Source organism: Pipistrellus hanaki, assembly GCF_964339955.1.
Source record: "Pipistrellus hanaki genome assembly, chromosome: 11".
NCBI classification, from domain to species: domain Eukaryota; kingdom Metazoa; phylum Chordata; class Mammalia; order Chiroptera; family Vespertilionidae; genus Pipistrellus; species Pipistrellus hanaki.
Genome location: NC_140513.1, coordinates 70,179,553 through 70,198,455, shown reverse-complemented (window position 1 = coordinate 70,198,455; position 18,903 = coordinate 70,179,553). Strand labels below are relative to the sequence as shown.

The window sequence follows — 18,903 nt, the reverse complement described above, 5'->3', positions numbered from 1 at the left end:
CTTGGCTACGTGCACCCCACGGGGCCCACACCAGGATCACTGGACTCACAGACAGGAAGGTCCCCGCCATTTTCAAAGTGAAACTCGGGGTCTGGACTAGACATTGCGGTTGGGTGAGTCCTGCAGGAAACAGAAGACCAAGGGCCCCGAGGGAGGTTACCGACCTGACTCCACACCTTGCACCTGCCACCTGCACTGACTCAGGCCAGGCCTCTCCCCCCCCCCCCCCCCCCCCCCCGGGAGGCGCCTCTGAAAGGCAGGGCAGGAGGGTGGCCCTGCCCCCAGGCCCGGACCGGAGAGGATGGCTCACGATCTCTCGGCAGCCCCTGTCTCCGCGGGGCCTGGGGAGCGGGGCTTCCTGGCTCTCGCAGGCGCTGTGTGCTGTGCTCCTGGCGGGCCGGGCCCTGGTGGCTATGAGCTGTCCCGGGAGCAGAGCAGACCGGGGTGGGGAGATGGCGAAGCCGTGGGGGGGCCAGGGCCCGAAAGCCTGTGGCACTCAGAGCTCTCCAGTCTGCCTGCGCCTTCGTATGGAAGGTTTCACTTCCCCGAGAAAGATGAACTTCGAGCCATTCTGAGACAAGTGTAAAAAGAATTAAAAGGAACTCTCGGGGAGAAGGTTAATGCTAGTGTTTTGCTCTGAATGTGAACCCTGACGTGTTTATTTCTGTCCACTGTTCTCCATGGTGGATGCTGACCAGTGAGAAGTGGAAGGGTGCTGGGGCGGGGGGGGGGGGGGGGAGACCATTAGGGGATGTGCTCCTTAGGGGGATGGGGGGTGGTGATGCAGTGAGGTACCCCGGCTTGGAGGGGGGGTGATTCTGTGAGACACCCCGGCTTGGAGCAGGGGGTGATGTAGCGAGGTACCCAGCATGGCTGGGAAGGATGCAGCAAGGCACCCCGTGTAGCTGGGGGCAGAGAGCCTGGACCAGATCTGCTCGCCGCCTTTCTGCCCCTGGACACACAGCCTTCTGCTGCTGCTGCCGGGCCCCGGGAGGCTGTCAGGCTCCTCGCAGACCGCCCCTCCAGGAGCGGGCAGCAGCCCGGGAGTGGAGGAGCAGCAGTGACGGCGGCCACGCCGCATTAGGGAGACAGCTCCTCGTCAGACAAGCTGGGCGGAGGGCGGAGGGTCTCCGGTGCCGGTCAGGAGCGGGGTCAGGCACGCTGTGCAGCGATAAGTCGTCACAGGTGTGCGGCTGAATGAGCGAGAACGCGCACAACCATTTTGGGAGCGTGGCCAGCCAGGAGCCTGGGAAGCGCAGCAGCTGGCGGGGGTCACCTGGCCCCTGCGGGAGCCTGCGGGTGAGGAGGGCGGCGGGCAGTGGCCAGTGGGCTGTGAAGTCAGCGCCTTCCTTTCACCCCTTCCCTGCGAACTCGTAAAGGAGGTGAGCCCGCTGGCGCTCAGAGCCCAGGACACAGGCGGGGCGGGGGGAGCGCTTGTGTGAGGACCCCGTGTTCACGCAGTTCTGCTCGGAGGAGAGGAGATGGCTGCCTGGGCAGGATGCCTGGGAGCTTCCAGAACCCGGAGTCCGTGAAGCAAACACAAACCACCTGTGCGGCCTCCAAGCTCTCCTCATTGTAAACAGCCAGCCACCTTCTCCTAGGTGACCGGGTTTTATTGTTTTATATGTTCCTATTGACTTTGCTAGAGAAGGAAGGTGAGGATAGAGAGAGAAACATCCATTGGCTACCTAGCAGCGCAGCCCAGGATACGCGGTACCCTCCTCTGCCCAGATTTTGATAGCTAGGTGGGTGGGAAAGCAGGTGGACAGATAGGTAGGAAGGTAGGTGGGTAGCTAGGTAGGTAAATAGGCAGAGGGAAGGGTGGGTGAACAGATGGATAGAAAGACAAAAGATGGGTGGATAGTTACATACATTGATTGGTAGGTGATGGGTGGAAGGATAGATACCTAGGAAATAGGTAGACAGATGAGTAGCTAGCTAACAGGTGACAGATGACAGATCAGTAAATCAATAGGTGATAGGTGGGTGAGGGGTAGGAATGGTGGGATAGATAGATAAGTAACACCTTACACAGAGGACAGGTACACACCCCTCAGCTCTGAGGCAGACTCCCCTGCCACTGCCCTTCATTTCCTGCGGCTGAGACCCCTCCCGGAGGCCACCCTCCTGGGCTGGGCAGCACTGGGCCAGCAGGAAGCCACAACTCCCACAGAAGCCTGTGATGGCACATTGTGGTGGGCGCTGCAGAGCCAGCTGCAGGGGGCACGGGACGGGCACCGGGTAGGGTCACACCTCTGTCAGGTCCGTGTTGGGCCCTTTGGACAGGGTTTTCCCTGACAATTGCAGGATGGGGAGCTGGGCAGGAAATGCGAGGGAAGAAGGGGAGTGCTGGGCACAGGGGAAGCGTGGACAGAGCATCGGCCCGGGAGGGTGGAAGCAGCACAGCCCAGGATACCCGGTGCCCGCCTCTGCCCAGGCTCCGGTGGTCCTGGGTCCTCCGGCAGCCCAGCCCCCGGGACACCCGACCGCCGTCTTCCCTGAGGCCCAGGCTGTGTCCGTCTCTCTGCACCAGCTTCTCGGTGCTTAGCTGCCCGTGAACGAAACCCACAGCAAGACAGGCAGGTGCTGTGCGCTCAGGCCCCGCAGTGGGGCAGGACTTCGCTTTGCAAAGACAGTCAGTGTGTGTTCCCTTGGGAGAGGTCCGAGGCCGTCTGTCTGTGTAGACACAGTTTCTGCCTGTGTTTCTGCACCCCGGGCTTGGCAGTCACATTCCTTCCTAGACCACAACCCGGGGGCCTGGTGTTCTCGGGCAGTGCTGCCTGCTCTGGAAAGCTGAGGTCTGGAACAGCATCGCTCTGTGAGAACCCCGATGAGGTGCTGGCGGCCTGCCTCTGGCTTACTGCAGCTAGCCTATGGTCAGTGGCCATACGGCGTTTCGCTTAAAGTCACAGAACCACTCGATGTTGATGCCATTTGACTAAATCTTCATCCCATCTCGGCTCTGTAGGAACCGCTCCGCTCTTATATTGTAGGTGAGCCTGGGGCCTCGTGCATGCTCTAGCTGTTCCCATACCCAGACTGAACCTTATAAAATTGTAGTTGAAGGTCTAAAAGGTTGACTATGGACAGTCCATAGTTTAATTTCAAGTTTTGGCTCACTTATTGGGCAATTTTAACCACTTAAAATATAGGAAAAAATCTTGCAAAATAGTACAATTATTTCCAAACAAGGATAGGTTCTTGGAATTTTAAGAAATACTTGCTGGCAACAGGGCCTGCTCAGTGTGCTTGTGTAGAGCAGAGATGGGACGTTTGTTCAGAAACTGCGAATTGCGCAGGGCTTTTCCCTGCGGGTGGCTGAAGCCGTCACGGCGCCTGGCCAGCGGCGAGAGGGAGGCCTGCTGCGCCAAGACCATGACCAGGCCCGCGTCTGCTTCTGCCCGATGGGCTTTGAGTTTTGATGTGAGTCTTATCCAAGCACATGAGCCATCGGGTGGGGTGTGGGAAGGGACAGTCTAACTGTGGCCATTTTCTTCCTAACACGGCTATGAGTCAAACGTAAAGGTGTGTCTGCAGCATGCTGACCAATGACATCTTCCAGACATGACTGTTTTGCTGCATCCTGGGTTAACGGATCCGGAGTTCGAGTGCAAAATTCTCCATCTTTAAGGTGGAACGAGCCACCTGGGTCTTGCTGAGCGATTGGCTTCTGTGGGCCGTGGGCCTGGCACTGTGCACACAGGCTCGGGCCCGGGGCTGGGAGCGGCACATGCTGAGAGCCCAGGCTCTGGAGGAAGCTCCAGGAGGTGCCGTGCGCACTCCCCCAGGCCCCGCAGTGGCCTGCTTGCCCCGGGCGACAGACCACTAATGCCTGCTTCCTTTCCAGGGTGGAGAGCAGGCCTGGCTTCGCCGCGGTGGAGCTGCGGCTTCGCAATTACTACTACGACGTGGTGAACTAAGCCTGCCCGTCACGCCGCCCGTGAGCCGAGGAGGCACAGGCCAACGGACAGTCACTGACTCCGGTCTCCACCTCCCTCTTCCCGTCGGAGAGCCAGCCTCACGGGACAGGCCTGACTGGTCCCCAAACCCGTCCCAGACACTCCCCCACAGACAACGCCGGAGCGGGGGGATGGACAGCCGAGCAGAGGGGCCCTGGCTTCCTCCGTGTGTGTCGTCTGTGTGGCTCCTGGCAGGTCACCTGCAGAGTCTGTGTCCAGAGGTCACAGGAGGTCACAGGAGGTCCTCGCAGTCTTCCCAGTCCTTTGGCTCCCAGCAGCACCTGAAGCCGCCGCCCAGAGACACCCGTGTGGACTGAGCGCCCGCGCCGCGTCTAGGCGTGCCCGGGGCAGGGACACTGATGGGCGGTGAGGCAGGAAGGGGGAGGAGGGGTCGGCTGACACAGACCACCGGACTCGCCCTGGCCCCAGAGGCTTTCCCCATGGCAACGTGCTTTGAGGCTTTAACAGATCACTTCCCACCAGCGCAGGGTCTAAGGTGTAGCCAGTCGAGGGATCAAGTCAGGACGCTGCTTCTGCTCCGTGCCCTCTGAGCCGGGGATTCGCGTCTGGCGGGGGGCCTGCGGAGGGGGCCTGCGGAGGGGGCCTGCGGAGGGGGGCGTGGCACTGACCCCGGACACCCTCTGCCGAGGCCGCTCTGAAGACTGTCCTCATGCACAGACGTCACCTCCAGGGAAGGCTGCCGTCGCCTCCAGCAGGAGGAGGACAGACAGCGGCCGCCGCTGTGTGGAGCCGTGCCCCTCGGCCTCGGAGAGGGAGCCGCCAGCACTGCCTGTGTCCGGGCGGGGCCGGCCAGGGCCGGTGAGGACGAGTTTCTAAAGGAGGGAATTCACAATAAAGCCGCAGACCTGCTCCTTGCCACACACAGGCTGTACTGTGTGATTTGGGGCTGAAGATGCAAAACCCAAGGGTTATCCTCTAGTCCCTCAGTCCTAACTAACCCATAATGAGCGTCTGATTCTGCACAGACCAGTGCCGGTCAGTGTGGCTGTGGCTTTTGAAAGCTAGAGCGACTGAGTCATCAGGTGGGGTCGTCACACACTCAGCCGCCCCGTCGGGCTCTGCTCACAGCCGCAGGGGGTGTCCCGCTGTGCGCAGCCGCCAGGCCTGCTCCTGGGGAGCTCGCTGGGGAATGCCGCGGGCACTGGCCTGGCAGGAGACAGTGGTCACGGGCTCCTGTTGAGAAACTTCTAGAAGCCACTCCTTCTTCTAGAATCGTGCTGCCTGGTGGTTTAGTGATTTTGTGAGCGAGGATCCCTGCGTGCTGAGCAGCCATACAGAGTCCCTGGCAGTTAACGGTCAGGGATGGAGCCTCTGCGGGCAGGCAAGAGGGAGGGCTGGGGGCGGAGAGGCCTCTGGGGAAGGCACCCTGGTGTCCGCCGCCTGCTGCCTCCTCCTGGCTCCGGCTCGCTCCTGTGCTTCCCGCCGGCAAAGGGCGTCCTGGACAGACAGGCTCCCGGGGCCAGGCCAGGTCGTCACACCGCGACCCCAACCCCGGGCCCGGCGAGTGGAGGTCTTCACGCAGAACTCCGTGCTGAGCCTGGGCTCCCGGCGTTTCCTGTGGGCGGCCCCGCCTGAGTCCTCAGATGGAGATTTCACCGCACCCAGCAGCCCGCCCGCAGCCCTCCCCATCCCCCCCATCCCGCCCGCAGTCCTCCCCATCCCGCCTACCGGTCCTGCGTGCCCGTCCAGGCAGAGGGCCCGGGGCTGTGTAAACTGTGGTCCAATAAAGACTCGGCACTGGCGGTTTCCCTGGAGGTCCCTGAGCAGCAGGGGTCACCCTGCCCAGCACACTGTAAGCGGCGGTGCCCATGTGGCAGGCTGCTCATGTGTGACGTGTCCCAGCGCGTCCTATAGCCGTGGGCGCAGGCCTCCGCTGAAGGGAAAGGCGGGTCTCACAGGCCTGGCCCCACGACCTGCTCACGGCGCGGGATCTGCCCGTTGAGGGCCTGACAGCCACGTCCTCCCTCACGGGACACGGACACGCCACAGGGCCCTCCGCACAGGCACACACAGGCGGGTGTGGGACACCCAGAGCTCCATCGCTGCCTCTTTCAGAGGAGCTGCCCCACGCACCCGCACCCACCACCTCACACACGCGCGGACCGTGCCCCAGGGCCTGAGGGCCAGTGGGCGTCGTCTGGTGGCTGCAGGGCAGCACCTCCCCTGGGTCTGCACAGCCGCGGGTCCTCTGTGCCCGCACCGTCTCGGTGGCAGTGGCCTGGCCTGGGGACTGCAGGCCCGAAGACGGCGCCCTGGGATGGCTCAGGGGAGGGGCGGCCTTGGACTTGGGAGCCTTCAACCCCAGGGAGGGGCAGAAGCCACTGCGTCCTGCGCGAGGTGACTGTTGGAAGCCGTGACAGGAGGTGGCTCAGCACCATGAGCTCGGGCCCAGGGCGAGGCGAGGACCCGAGGTTGTCTCTCCAGGGCCATGGCTGGGAGGACCTGTAAACACGCCTCTTTCCGGGGAGGGGGGCTGGAAGCCCGAGGCAAGCCCCCTCCCCGAGTCTGCGGCGTGGGGCTGCCTCTGGGCGCTGGGAGCTCCGCTCCCTTCTCACCTGGCTGGTGGCCCAGAACGGAATTCCGTCCCCACTTCAGCTCCTCACACCCAGCCTAGTCCTCCTTCTGCACCGGGAAGCCCGAACCCTGCCAGGCGTCTTCCAGGGGGTGCGAGTGGGACCCGGGCCGCAGGCAGGCGCTCCGAGAGCCTCCCTGGGCCACCCGCTCCCCGCTCGAGGCCAGGAGACTCACACAGACCTCTATCACAGCCTCCTAGCTTGGCATCCTCTGACCCTTGACCACACCACACCATTTTGCTCAACGCCTGTTAGCAAGGAGGCTGGTTCCTCGGACCCGGGGCTCCCACACGCCCGGCTGTGAGGAGGGGACTCTGCAGAGGGGACACTGGCGTCCTCCGTCCTGCCCCTGAAATCAGCCGGGAAGCAGGCAGCCAGCCTGGCCTCAGGACTGACAACCAGCAGCTCAGGGTCTCAGTGGTTGTTTGCACTTCCTGTCCTCCGTTTCTCTCTCTCATACACACATGCACCTGCCCTCATACACATGCACACATGCGCACACAAACACGCATGCACTCATATGCACACAAGAATATGCACTCATACAAACAAAACACGCACGCACACACAAAACATCCATGCACACACAAACGCACATGCACTCACACACACATATACACAAATATAATACATATCCACTCATATAAACAAAACACACATACACACACAATCACTCACACAAACAAAACACGCATGCATGCACAAATACACATGCACTCATGCACACATACGCATGCATGTACATACACATGCCCTCATACACATGCTCTCATATACAAGCACAAAGCACACATGCACACCTAAACAAACATGCACACACACAAACACACATGCACTCACACACATACATACACACATGCACTCATACACACACACAATCATAAACAAATACACAAGCACACACATGCATGCACACACATATGCACAAATGCACATAGACATACACATACAGACACAAGCGTGCACACACATTCACACACACTATCACATTTAATAACCAGGTCCTTTAAGGAAAAAGCGACAGCACTGAGACCGCCCAGGGCAGTGAGTTTCACTGCCAAGAGCTCTTTGTACAGCACTCACTTCCGATGCTGCATCTGAAGGGAGGTGGAGCGTCTGAGAGCCCCGTCCTGCGCCCTGGACCCCAGCACAGCCCGAGGGGCCCAGCGCCTCACAGCCAGGCTCTTGGACGGGCCTCGCCGGCCAGGTGGTGCTCAGCCCGCCTGCCTCTCGGCCAGGGACATGGGGGGGGGCGTCAGGGGGACATGTTTGGGGAGTGAGGCATTATTGCACCAAAGCACGGCCTCACACTGCACCTTTCCCCTCCCAGGGCTTCCAGTGACTGTCTGTGGCTGTCATTAAACTACTAGAGACCCACCCGTGCACCACATTCGTGCACTGGGGAGATGGGGGCCCTTGGGGGATGTCCGACTGCCGGCTTATGCCCACTCCCCCCATCCCGGGGGGATCCTCGGACAGTCAGACATCCCCTGAGCAGTCCTTAGTGCTATCCTGGAGGTGGGAGAGGCTCCCACCGCTACTGTGCTCCAGGGGTGAGCCTGGCTTCTAGCTGAGCGGTGCTCCCCCTGAGGGAAGCACTGACCACCAGGGGCAGCTCCTGCATTGAGCATCTGCCCCCTGGTGGTCAGTGCACGTCATAGCGACTGGTTGTTCCACCCTTTGGTCAATTTGCATATTACCCTTTTATTATATAGGATTATATAGGATGGAGCATTGAGGGAAAATGTGTAGCAACCCTTCCTCATTCATGCACAGAGCCAGTGTCTGGGGCTGTTTCTCTCCACAGCACCCACAGGAGACACTGCACCCACAGACCACCAAGCTGTGACCACTCCTCCCTTCTCTGTTTGGGGCAGAGGAGCAGCCTGGCCTGAGGAGCCAGGCTAGGGAGCAGCGTGCAGAAAACATCGTGTTGCCTTCCAGTCCTTTTCAGGCGGGCTGTGCCCGAAGGTGAGGTTCCAGGGACTGGGGTCCCATGCGTGCAGCTCAGGATGTTGGTTCTCCACAACATGCTGCAGCATCTCCTCCCACAGAGACAGCACCTGCGACTGGGCCACTAGCACTGACATGCCCCCAGGTGCCCCCCAGATGCCTCCAGGATGCCCGCAGTCTGACCCAAACCTCCACCAGCATGAGGGAAACAGCTGTCAGCACTCGCCCCACCACCATCTGCTCTGACTTCTGTTGACACTCAACCCTGAAGAGAAAGGTAGCCAGCTGTGTAATGTAGCCAGTCCTTGACCTCACACTGCTCCTCTGTGCTCTGCAGACAGGGAGTCCTCGGTGACCTCACGCTGCCCCTCTGTGCTGTGCTGTGCAGACAGGGAGTCCTCGGTGACCTCACGCTGCCCCTCTGTGCTGTGCTGTGCAGACAGGGAGTCCTCGGTGACCTCACGCTGCCCTCTGTGCTGTGCTGTGCAGACAGGGAGTCCTCAGTGACCTCACGCTGCCTTCTGTGCTCTGCTCTGCAGGCAGAGATTCCTCCCACAGAGGAGGTAGCTAAGGGCACAGGGACCCCATAGCAGGCCTGCCAGAGGGTGGGAGAGCTGAGGGAGGCCTCCAAGGAAGGCGCAGTCCAGTTAAAGCACAGCAGTGACCGAACTGTCATTTCAATCAACTTGTCTCTTAGCAGAACATTCTGGTGTGTGCTCACTCCACACACGAACACTCTTTTTAGTCAGTACAACGTCCCCTCTGCTGGGAGCTCCGTCTGGGGGTCATTCCTGTACCACGCCGTGGCCCCAGGTCGCTTTCTCACGCAGGGCGAGGTGCCAGCAGCTGAGTGCACTGCATGCGGGTCCCTACTTCTGAGGACCGCAATGGAGGACAGGAGCCCAGGACTGCTAGGGAGTGCACTCTGCTGCTGCTTCCCAGGGCGTGTGTGTGAGTGTGTGTGAATGTGTGTGTTTGTGTGAGAGAGAGTGTGTGTGTGTGCGTGCATGTGTGTGTGTATGTGTGTGTGTGAGTGTGTATGTGTGTGTGTGTGAGTGTGTGTGTGTGTGTGTGTGTGTGTGTGTGTGTGTTGTTATGCCCAGATTTCGTGATCCCCAAAGACTACCATGGAGCCGAGTCCAATGCAATAGCAGAAAGCCTGTATTCCATGCTAGCATGGGCTCTGTTCCACTTACACCAACAGTGGTGTGGCGGAAGAGAGTGAGCTTCAACAGATCAAAGGGTTTTATAGGGGTGGTGATGTCATTGCTTTGGCTGACCCTTATTAGTTGGTTGAGGGCAAGGGTCCAGTTACAAAATGGAGAATCAGGAGTTCCTCCCTGCCCTCTCATACCAAGGAGTTAGTCCCACCCTGCTCTTTCATTCTGTGGAGTTAGCTCCGTCCTGCCCTCTCATTCCCCCCTTGTCTTATGTGCATGAGTCAAATCATTGACTCAGCCCACTTCCTTCTGTTAAAAATGTTCTTACAGTTACCAAGACCCCCAGTACCACAGTTCCCATCAGCACTGAATCTAGTTCCCCTCCTGCCAGCATCAAGTCTTCTCCTGGCCTGTGTGAAGCCTAGGCTGAGGATCTCACAGGTGAGGTCACTGGTTGCCAGGATCCAGGCAGTTTTCTGGTGCAGGAGCTGGGAGTCGTAGCCAGGTCTGGATGTCGCCTACTTCAACAGTCTTGGGCGTGCTCAGGGTAATAGTGTAGGGGTGAGTCCTTGGGCAGTGAACTTACTGAGTCCCAGGCTGGAAGGGGTGTACAGGGTCCATGGTGGGCACTGGCAGTACATCTGCAACAAGCTTATGGGTGGCTCCCTGGGTAAACTGCAGAGCCTGTAAGGACTCACTCACATAGAGGTGGAAAGACTTTGTGACATCTGGCAAGGCTAGGGCAGTTGCTGAGACGAGAGCCTTCTTTAGCTCCTCAAAGGCCCGTTGTTCCACTTTGGTCCAGTTCAGCAGCTGCGTTCTCCAGTACATGTTCCTTCCGAGGACCACAGTCTTTCTTGATGTCCAAAGAAAACAGGCAGTTTGCCCAGTGGCTCCATGGACTGATGTCTTCTTAGAGGTTACTGGTCCCATCAGCTCTGTCAAAACTGAATAGACTGCCCCAGTGTCCACCAGGAAACTAACAGGTTTGCCCTCCACTTGTAAGGTTACCCTTGGGGGCCTAATGGAAAGGAGCCCCGGTCCTGTCAGTCCTCTTCCTCTTGCTTCTCAAGCTAACCTGCCAGGACATTCTCTCTTTCTGTGCCCAGCTTCCTACAATAGGCATACTAATTCCTTTCTATTAGTTGCTGGCCTTTTCTCTCTCTGTTCTCCTTTCTCATTACATGTACAACCTTTACATAAACCTTTATAATTTCAAATTAACTTTCAAATCTTCTATTATTTTAAAATACTTAGAAAAGGGCAGATGGAGGAGGGAGCAGGTCCAGTGCCCTGTTCCCAGGCCTCTAGCCGCTTGAAATTTAAAATGCCACATTCTTCCTACAGATAAAGATCTTAGTTTCTGATAAGCCTGAAAAGGAGAATGGGAGAATTTCTAGCTGCATCTCTAAGCCCCCTAACAGAACACGGTGAAAAGTGTCCAAGCAGTCACCGGGGGTTCTTGGGTCTCATTGGGGTGCAGGGGGTCACAAGGGAATTTCCCTCTTTGTCGCTGCTCCCTCCAGCTACTCTAAACAACCCCTGGAGGGGATGGGCGCCGGGTGGGTGGAGACAGGGAGCCAGGCTCGGCTCGGGTCCCAAGTGGCGAAGGAGGTGCTCCCACCGAGGCGTTTTCATCTGGTAGTTCAGTCTCTGTTCCCACTGGGAAAAGCGCTTGTCTCCTGCTAGTAGGGGAATCGGTGACCCCTACATTGTAATTGGACTTCCTGAATTTTCTGAAAAGTCCTTCTGCTTGAGGGTGTTTCCATTAATATTACTGATTTTAAAACTATAACACAAAGTTCACACACACACACACACACACACACACACACACAAGGACCAAGTGGCCCTCAAAATATTTTTCTTCTAAAGATTTTACAATGTACTATAATCATTAATCGCATCAAACTTAAATGGCCAATTGAGACAAACAGTAGTTAACTTTAAATTTGGTCCCTGTTTTTAACCTTTTGGACCACAATTGCTACAAATTTTGTTAGGTAGGCAGATTCCCCTCTGAAAAAGGAATCCCAGTGGCCACTTGGGGCAGTTTGCCATGTGTCAGAGCACTCAGCCTTAAACAAATTAAAGATTTCTTTCTTTCTTTTTTTAAATCAGACCAAACAAGTAATATATCTTGAATTCTTAATTATTTAAGAGAGAACACACTTTATTCTCTCAAAAACAAGTTGCTATACTCTAGGCATTTAGTTACCACAATTATATAACTTCTCCCAATTCAATCTGAATCCCAAAACTTTCAGAGTTCACAAGTCAAACATTTAGCAGCTCCCCATTAATAAACCTTTATGTTTTAAAGAACAAATTCCAAAATCCAACAATTAACTTTAAACCATGTTGTTGTTTTTTTTGCCCAGGGAAACTGAGAAGCAAACTTGTAGGTATTCACATGTAAACTTGTCCCTTGGCTAGCAAAAGGTGTAGCCATTTAAATGCAATGAACACATTCCTTAAAGATAGCTGCTGGCAGAAATTGGATTACCTGTTAAACCTGCTACCCTGTTTCCCCGAAAATAAGACAGTGTCTTATATTAATTTTTGCTCCCAAAGATGCACTAGGTATTATTTTCAGGGGATGTCTTATTTTTCCATGAAGAAGAATATGGTACACATTTATTGTTAAATGAAAATAAAGGAAATTTATTACCTGTATATGGTATGGTAGTACGATAGTTGTCAACACAAACTAGACAAACTGTGAATCCTACAGTATCAAGAATTTACTCATTTATTCAATGACAATCATGTCATCATCTTCTGAAACATCATCATAACAATCCAATTCCTGAATTTCCTGGTGAATTTCTTGTAACTCCATTTCTTTCAGAATCAGTGGACCAAATCTCTCATGTTTAGCCTGGGGGGGGGGCTTATTTTCGAGGGGATGCCTTATATTTCACTCAGAAGGAAACCTGTAAGTAGGTCTTATTTTCAGAGGATGTCTTATTTTCAGGGAAACACGGTATCTACTTCCTGCTGGTTACTTACCTCAGAGCAAGAATTTCAAATGGGTTGCTTAAAATGCCTTGGGAAACTAGCTTGTATTTCTTTCCCAGTTCATCTCCTCCAGCTTTAAAGCTAAAAAACAGTTTAGGGTTTTTATTCTGTACACAGAAAAGAGTCAAGCCCAGCTCAAAAACTATGTGCACTCGTTTTTAAACTGGCCTTTTCGTTTTACATGAGCACAGAAATCCTGGATGCATAAAAGCTTTCTTGGGGAGTGGCGTCCACATTGGATTGTCATGTGTCTCCCCTCCCCCACCTCCTGCCTTCTCTGGGGGGAGAGAGTAGCAAATTTACAAACAAGAGCAAACTGAAATCCTTACTTATACAAATATACAAACAAAGAACACAGAAACAGGCAGAGGACCCCTAAGAACAGTCTTCCAATTCTGTGGAAACAAGCAAAACCGAAAGCTAGACAATGGCCTCATGCCAACCAGTGGCCCTCTGGTGGCCCTCCAACATTGAAAGCTGGCCACTCACTAGGACAACAAGTCTGCCATCAGCCCTTCCAGACCTCCACAACACAGAAAATCACAACAATCAACAAGAAGAGGGCGCCCAACATCAACATTTCAACTCCTTAGAAGAAAAACCAGACATCAGCCTCACACCGATCATCCTGGGAGAGGATTCCACGTCTCTCCTGCCTGTGAGGGGATTCCACTCCTGGGATTTCGGAATGTCTTCCGAATCTTCCGGCCCATGGTATTCCAGCAGTGTGTCCACCTAGACCTCTTCAGGCACTACCAACATGAGGGGATTCCACATCCCTCCAGAGCACTCACACAAGGAGGGGATTCCATGTCCCTCCAGAGCCAGTTCACACAAGCTCACAGACACACACCCTTACCACGGCCAGTCAGACTCTCGGATCGGGTCCCTCAGGGTCTTGGGATTCCCGGACAAGCCCCCAAATGTTATGTCCAGATTTCGTGATCCCCAAAGACCACCAGGGAGCAGAGTCTGATGCAATAGCCAAAAGCCTGTATTCCATTCTAGCATGGGCTCTGTCCCACTTATACCAACAGCGGAAGAGAGTGAGCTTCAACAGATCAAGAGGTTTTATAGGGGTGGTGATGTCACTGCTTTGGCTAACCCTGATTGGTCGGGTAAGGGCTAGGGTCCGGTTACAAAATGGAGGATCAGGAGTTCCGCCCTGCCCTCTCATTCCAAGGAGTTAGCCCCGTCCTACCCTTTCAGTGTGAGTGTGTGTGTATGTGTGAGAGAGAGAGAGTATGTGTGTATGAGTGAGTGTGTGAGTGTGTGTGTGTGTGTGTGAGAGAGAGAGAGTATGTGTGTATGTGTGAGTGTGTGAGTGTGTGTGAGTGTGTGAGTGTGTATATGTGTGAGTGTGTGAATGTGTGTGGCAGTGCTAAGCTTCTGCCGGAGCCTTTTCTTCTAGGTCTCCTTGTGCTCTAACTCCCTCCAGGGAAAATCACTTTCCCTTCTCCCACTGGAGGTAAGTCACAGAGCACTGCCCCAGCACTGGCACCAGTCACTCACCTGTTCCTGCCTCCCGGGGCTGGGCCCTGCCTGGTGTACTTTTACTTACATCTCCCTGAGAGCCAAGACCTCTGTGCACAGGAGGGGCCGTGGGTGTTGGGCACAGCAGCCTCAAACACAGGCAAGGCGGCTCGGCGAGGGGGAAGCACTTCCTCACACCTGCCCCTGAGAGGGCAGGGCGGGGCAAGGATGAGCTCCTGACTCCACTGTGGGGCAGGGCGGAGTTATCCTCCATTTTGTAACTGGACCCAGCCCAATCAGGGTTAGCCGAGGCAGTGACATCAACACCAACTGGAGTAAAACCCCTGGACTGGGCAAAATTCACTCTCTCTTCCACCATGCTGCCAGCGTGAGTGGGACAGAGCCCATGCTAGCATGGAAAAGGCTCTTTTGTTTGTTGCATCTGACTCAGCTCCCTGGTGGTCCTTGGGGATCACGAAGTCTGAGCGTAACATATGGGGGGAATTCGTCCAGGATCCCCAGCCAGGACCATGAGGGACCCCGATCCGGAGAGCCTGACTGGCCGCGGTAGGTATGTGTTTGTCTGTGTCCTTGTGTGAGCGCTTAAAACCCCTCGTGGAATTGGTGCCCGAATACGTCTGGTAGACACACCATAAGACCATGGGCAGGAGGATTCAGAAGATGTTCTGACCTCCCGGGAGGGCCCTAGAGGGACCCTCACATGGGGAGAGGGATGGTAGCCTCTTCCCGGACGAGGTGATAGGACCTGTACATCAGCCCAGGAAGCCACCGGACAAACTGCCTGTTTTCCTTGGACATCAAGAAGGACTGTGGTCCTCGGAAGGAGCACGTACTGGGGGAATGCAGCTGTTGAACTGGGCCTTTGAGGAGCTAAAGAAGACTCTCATCTCAGCAACTGCCCTAGCCTTGCTGGACGACGCGGAGCCCTTCCACCTCTACGTGAGTGAGGTAAGAGACATTGCCAAAGGGGTTCTCACTCAGACTCTAGGTCCCTGGAAGAGACCTGTTGCCTATCTGTCTAAGAGACTGGACCCTGTGGCAGCAGGGTGGCCAGCGTGCTTCCAGGCAGTGGCCACCACAGTACTGCTGGTGAAGGAGGCAGATAAGCAGACTCTGGGCCAGGAGTTAACCCGATGGGCCAAGCTTTTCTCCTGGATCAGCCCTGTGTCCAGATTCATAAGACTCTGGCCATCAACCCTGCCAGCCTGCTTCCAGATGATGATGGAGGAACCCATTCATGACTGCACAGAGGTAACAGACGACAAGGTACTGTTCACGGATGGGAGCAGTTACGTTCAGGATAGGACCTGATATGCAGGGGCAGTGGTAGTCACCCTGGACCACACCATTTGCGCACAATTCCAAAACTTTTGGCCTTAATCCAGGCTCTTTGATGGAGACACTGTGCCATCCACAGAGAAAAGAGGGTTACCAACTGCAGCCAGAAGGAATCGGCTGAACAGAAGCAAGCCACTGAAGGACCAGATGATTGGTGGACCCTCCAGATGACAAGACTGTTGGTCCCAGAGGCTCTAGGTCAGAGTTTCCCAGTGACACCAGGTTACCCACTTAAGTGTCACCAAGACTTCTGAACTTCTATTAGGCAGAGTTGCTAGAAGTACTGTCTGTGCACAGGTAAATGCTAAGCAAAGTAAGGGGATCCCCCTGAGAATTCGGGTCTCAGGGAACTTCCCCAGGAGAGCATTGGTAGGTGGATTTCAGAGATTAAACCACTAGCATTAAGGTCTAGTTTTTGTAGACACTTCAGATTAGGTTAAAGTATACCACACTAAGACAGAAACTGCCTCTATAGTAGTCAAGAGATTACTCCAGGAGATTATACCTAGATTCAGGCTGCCAGTATCAGATAACAGCCCCACCTTGGTAGCTAAGGTATCTCAGAATATAGCTCTAGCCTTAGGACAGGTAAGTGAGACTCTGGAAAAGGGTTTAACTAAATGTGTCCTAGAATCAGTGAAAATTGGACCAACCCCCTGTCCTTTGCCCTCTTAAGGGCCAGGTGTACCCCTTAATGAGACAAGTTTCCCCTTTTTTTTGGGGGGCGGGTGGGGGATCATGTATGGTAACCATTCCCTTGCTCAAGTCCTTACAGGCTCTGCAGTTTGCTTGTTCCAGATGCACTGCCAGTGCCCACCGCAGACCCTGTAGCCCAGGAACTCAATGTGGGTAAAGAAATTCACTGCCCAAGGACTCAAAGGGACACTACACTGTTATCCTGAGCACGACCACTGCTGTTGAAGTAGATGGCACCCAGACCTGACTACATGACTCCCAGCTCCTGCATGGCCTGGATCCTGGCAACTAGCGGCCTCACCTGTGAGATCCACAGCCTGGGCTTCACACAGGCCAGGAGGAGAACTGATGCCTGCAGGAGGGGAACTGGACTTTAGTGAGGACAATACTGATGGGTACTGTGGTACTAAAGGTCTTGGTAACTGTATTTGTTGTTTATGCTGAAAGGAAGTAGGCTGAGTCAATGATTTGACTCATACACATAAGACAAGGGGGGAATGAGAGGGCAGGGTGGGGTGAGGATGATCTCCTGACTCGACTGTGGGGAAAGATGAAGTTATCCTCCATTTTGTAACTGGACCCAGCCCAATCAGGGTTAGCCGAGGCAGTGACATCACCACCGACCGGAGTAAAACCCCTGGACTGTGCGAAATTCGCTCTCTCTTCCGCCATGCTGCCGGCGTGAGTGGGACAGAACCCATGCTAGCATGGAAAAGGCTCTTATTTATTGCATCAGACTCGGCTCCCTGGTGGTCCTTGGGGATCACGAAGTCTGGGCTTCACCCCCTTTCTTGGGGAACTTGGACATTGGTTGTGTGTAGAGGGCCCCTTGGGAATGCACATGGATGACCTTTAATTATCATCAGCTGAACTCAAGGCAGAGCCATGACCTGGGAACATGTTTCCCCAGAATGTGGGAGACTATTATCAGTACTGATTTCTTATCTTTATCCATGTGCTTGGAATGAGGAACGAATAGGACCTTGACTTACCCAGGTCTGGATATGCTAAATCCCAGGAATGAGGGAATGAATAGGACCTGGGCACACCCAAAACTTCTTTGTCCTTAAACCCCCCTCTAGAAATCAATAAATGTGCTGTGTTGTCTGTGGTGGGTGTTGACTGTCTCCCCATCAGAGTAGCAGCCCCCTACCTGGGTCCCAGCTTGAATCTCTTTCTGCCTCTTGGTCTTCTTTTTTCTTTAATTTCTTACTCCCCAGCTCCTCCACTCAGGAACCTGTCGTTTTCCGTGCAGGACTCAGAAAACAGAGAAACAGCCCCCCACAGCTGTGGCCATGGCCACTGGAGAAGCCAGCCAGCTCTGGCCAGGTGGTCCAGGCCTCAGGCCGAGAGTGGCTCTTGGAGGGTTCACCAGGAGAGAAAACAGACCCCCGGGTGGCAGGAGAAACTGTAGGTGCCAGCCTCTCCCCATTCTCAGCTTTGGGAAGCACCCAGGAGCAATGGGTCCTGGAAACAAATGCATCCATGGTGCTCCCTGCCAGCTCTGGCTGCAGCTCGGGCCACTGCTGCCCAGCACGCAGAGTCTCCGACAGAGACAGGGGCACATGGCCGCCCAGTGCACAGCTCACCCGGCGGCTGATGCGGTCTTCCTGGCACTCTGCCACAGAAAGCGCTGGCGTGACATTCTGTAGGTGCCAGATATCCTCAGGTATGTTTTATATTTTAGGTCTAAAAACAACCAAATTTTTAAAAAAATATGTTTTTATTGATTTCAAAAAGGAAGAGAGAGGGAGAGAGATAGCAGCATCAATGATGAGAGAGAATCATCCATCTACTGCCTCCTGCACGCCCACAACCTGGGCATGTGCCCTGCACAGGAATTGAACTGTGACCTTTTGGTTCATAGTTCGAAGCTTAACCACTGAACCACACCGGCTGGGCAACAACCAAGATATTATTAAATCCTCATTTTACAACGGAAAGGCCAGGACCTGGAAAAGAGCACCCAGAGAGGCCGTCCTCTGTGTACCCCTGGTTCTCAGGGCGACTGTCGCCGCCCGGGCACGGTGCCACTGCTCTGAGGGCCCGGCAACGGGGACTGGGACCCATTTGGGGGCCTGGGGCAGGAAGTTGAGGTCAGACAGACCTGAGTCCCAGCAGGCGGGGTTTCTCCATCCGCTGCTCAGAGGTGTGACTTGTGACGATGGCCGCTCCAGGTGGGCCTTGAGCCTGGGCTGGAGGAGCGCTGGCTCTGTTTCCCCTGTGAGCTGCATCTTGTGCCGTAGGTTCCTGCATCCCGACGAAGCACTGGAAAGCAGTAGCACGCAGAGGGCAGTCCTGAGCGGCCTGCCCTTGTTGGCTGCATCCTGCACTCTGCCTGTGTGTAGTGGCAGGAAGATTGGGGGCAGGTCAGTGGGCACACTGGGAGCCGTGGTCAGCCCAGGAGGACCCAGAGGGACCTGTGGGGTCCCGGCCTTGCCCAGGAGAAGTATCAGGAGAGCCCAGTGAGATGCCACACCCAGTGCCCGTGTTCCGATGGCCTGGAGATGCCCTGCAGTGAGCAAAACCCAAGGCCATTTCGGCCAGAAGCAGCTCCCTGGCAGACACGAGCGGAGATCCATAGTCAGTTCAGACATCGGGAAACTGTAGACAAGTCACCCCCCAAACAGCCAGCCCCATGTCTCCCAGGCCAGCCCAGCGCCACGCCGCCGGCTGAGGGTCCTGCTA

General features: G+C 55.4%; 1 protein-coding gene across 2 annotated transcripts in view; it reads left to right on the top strand.

Annotated features, from left to right (window-relative positions):
• SYK (spleen associated tyrosine kinase) overlaps positions 1-5,720 on the top strand; it is a 78,070-nt gene extending 72,350 nt beyond the window's left edge. For both annotated transcript variants that reach the window (XM_084899016.1, XM_084899017.1), the window contains exon 14: positions 3,848-5,720. In XM_084899016.1, the coding sequence (XP_084755142.1) occupies positions 3,848-3,920 (73 nt within the window). In that variant the 3' untranslated portion in view covers positions 3,921-5,720. The remainder of the gene's footprint in view (positions 1-3,847) is intronic.
• The last annotated feature ends 13,183 nt before the right edge of the window (positions 5,721-18,903 follow it).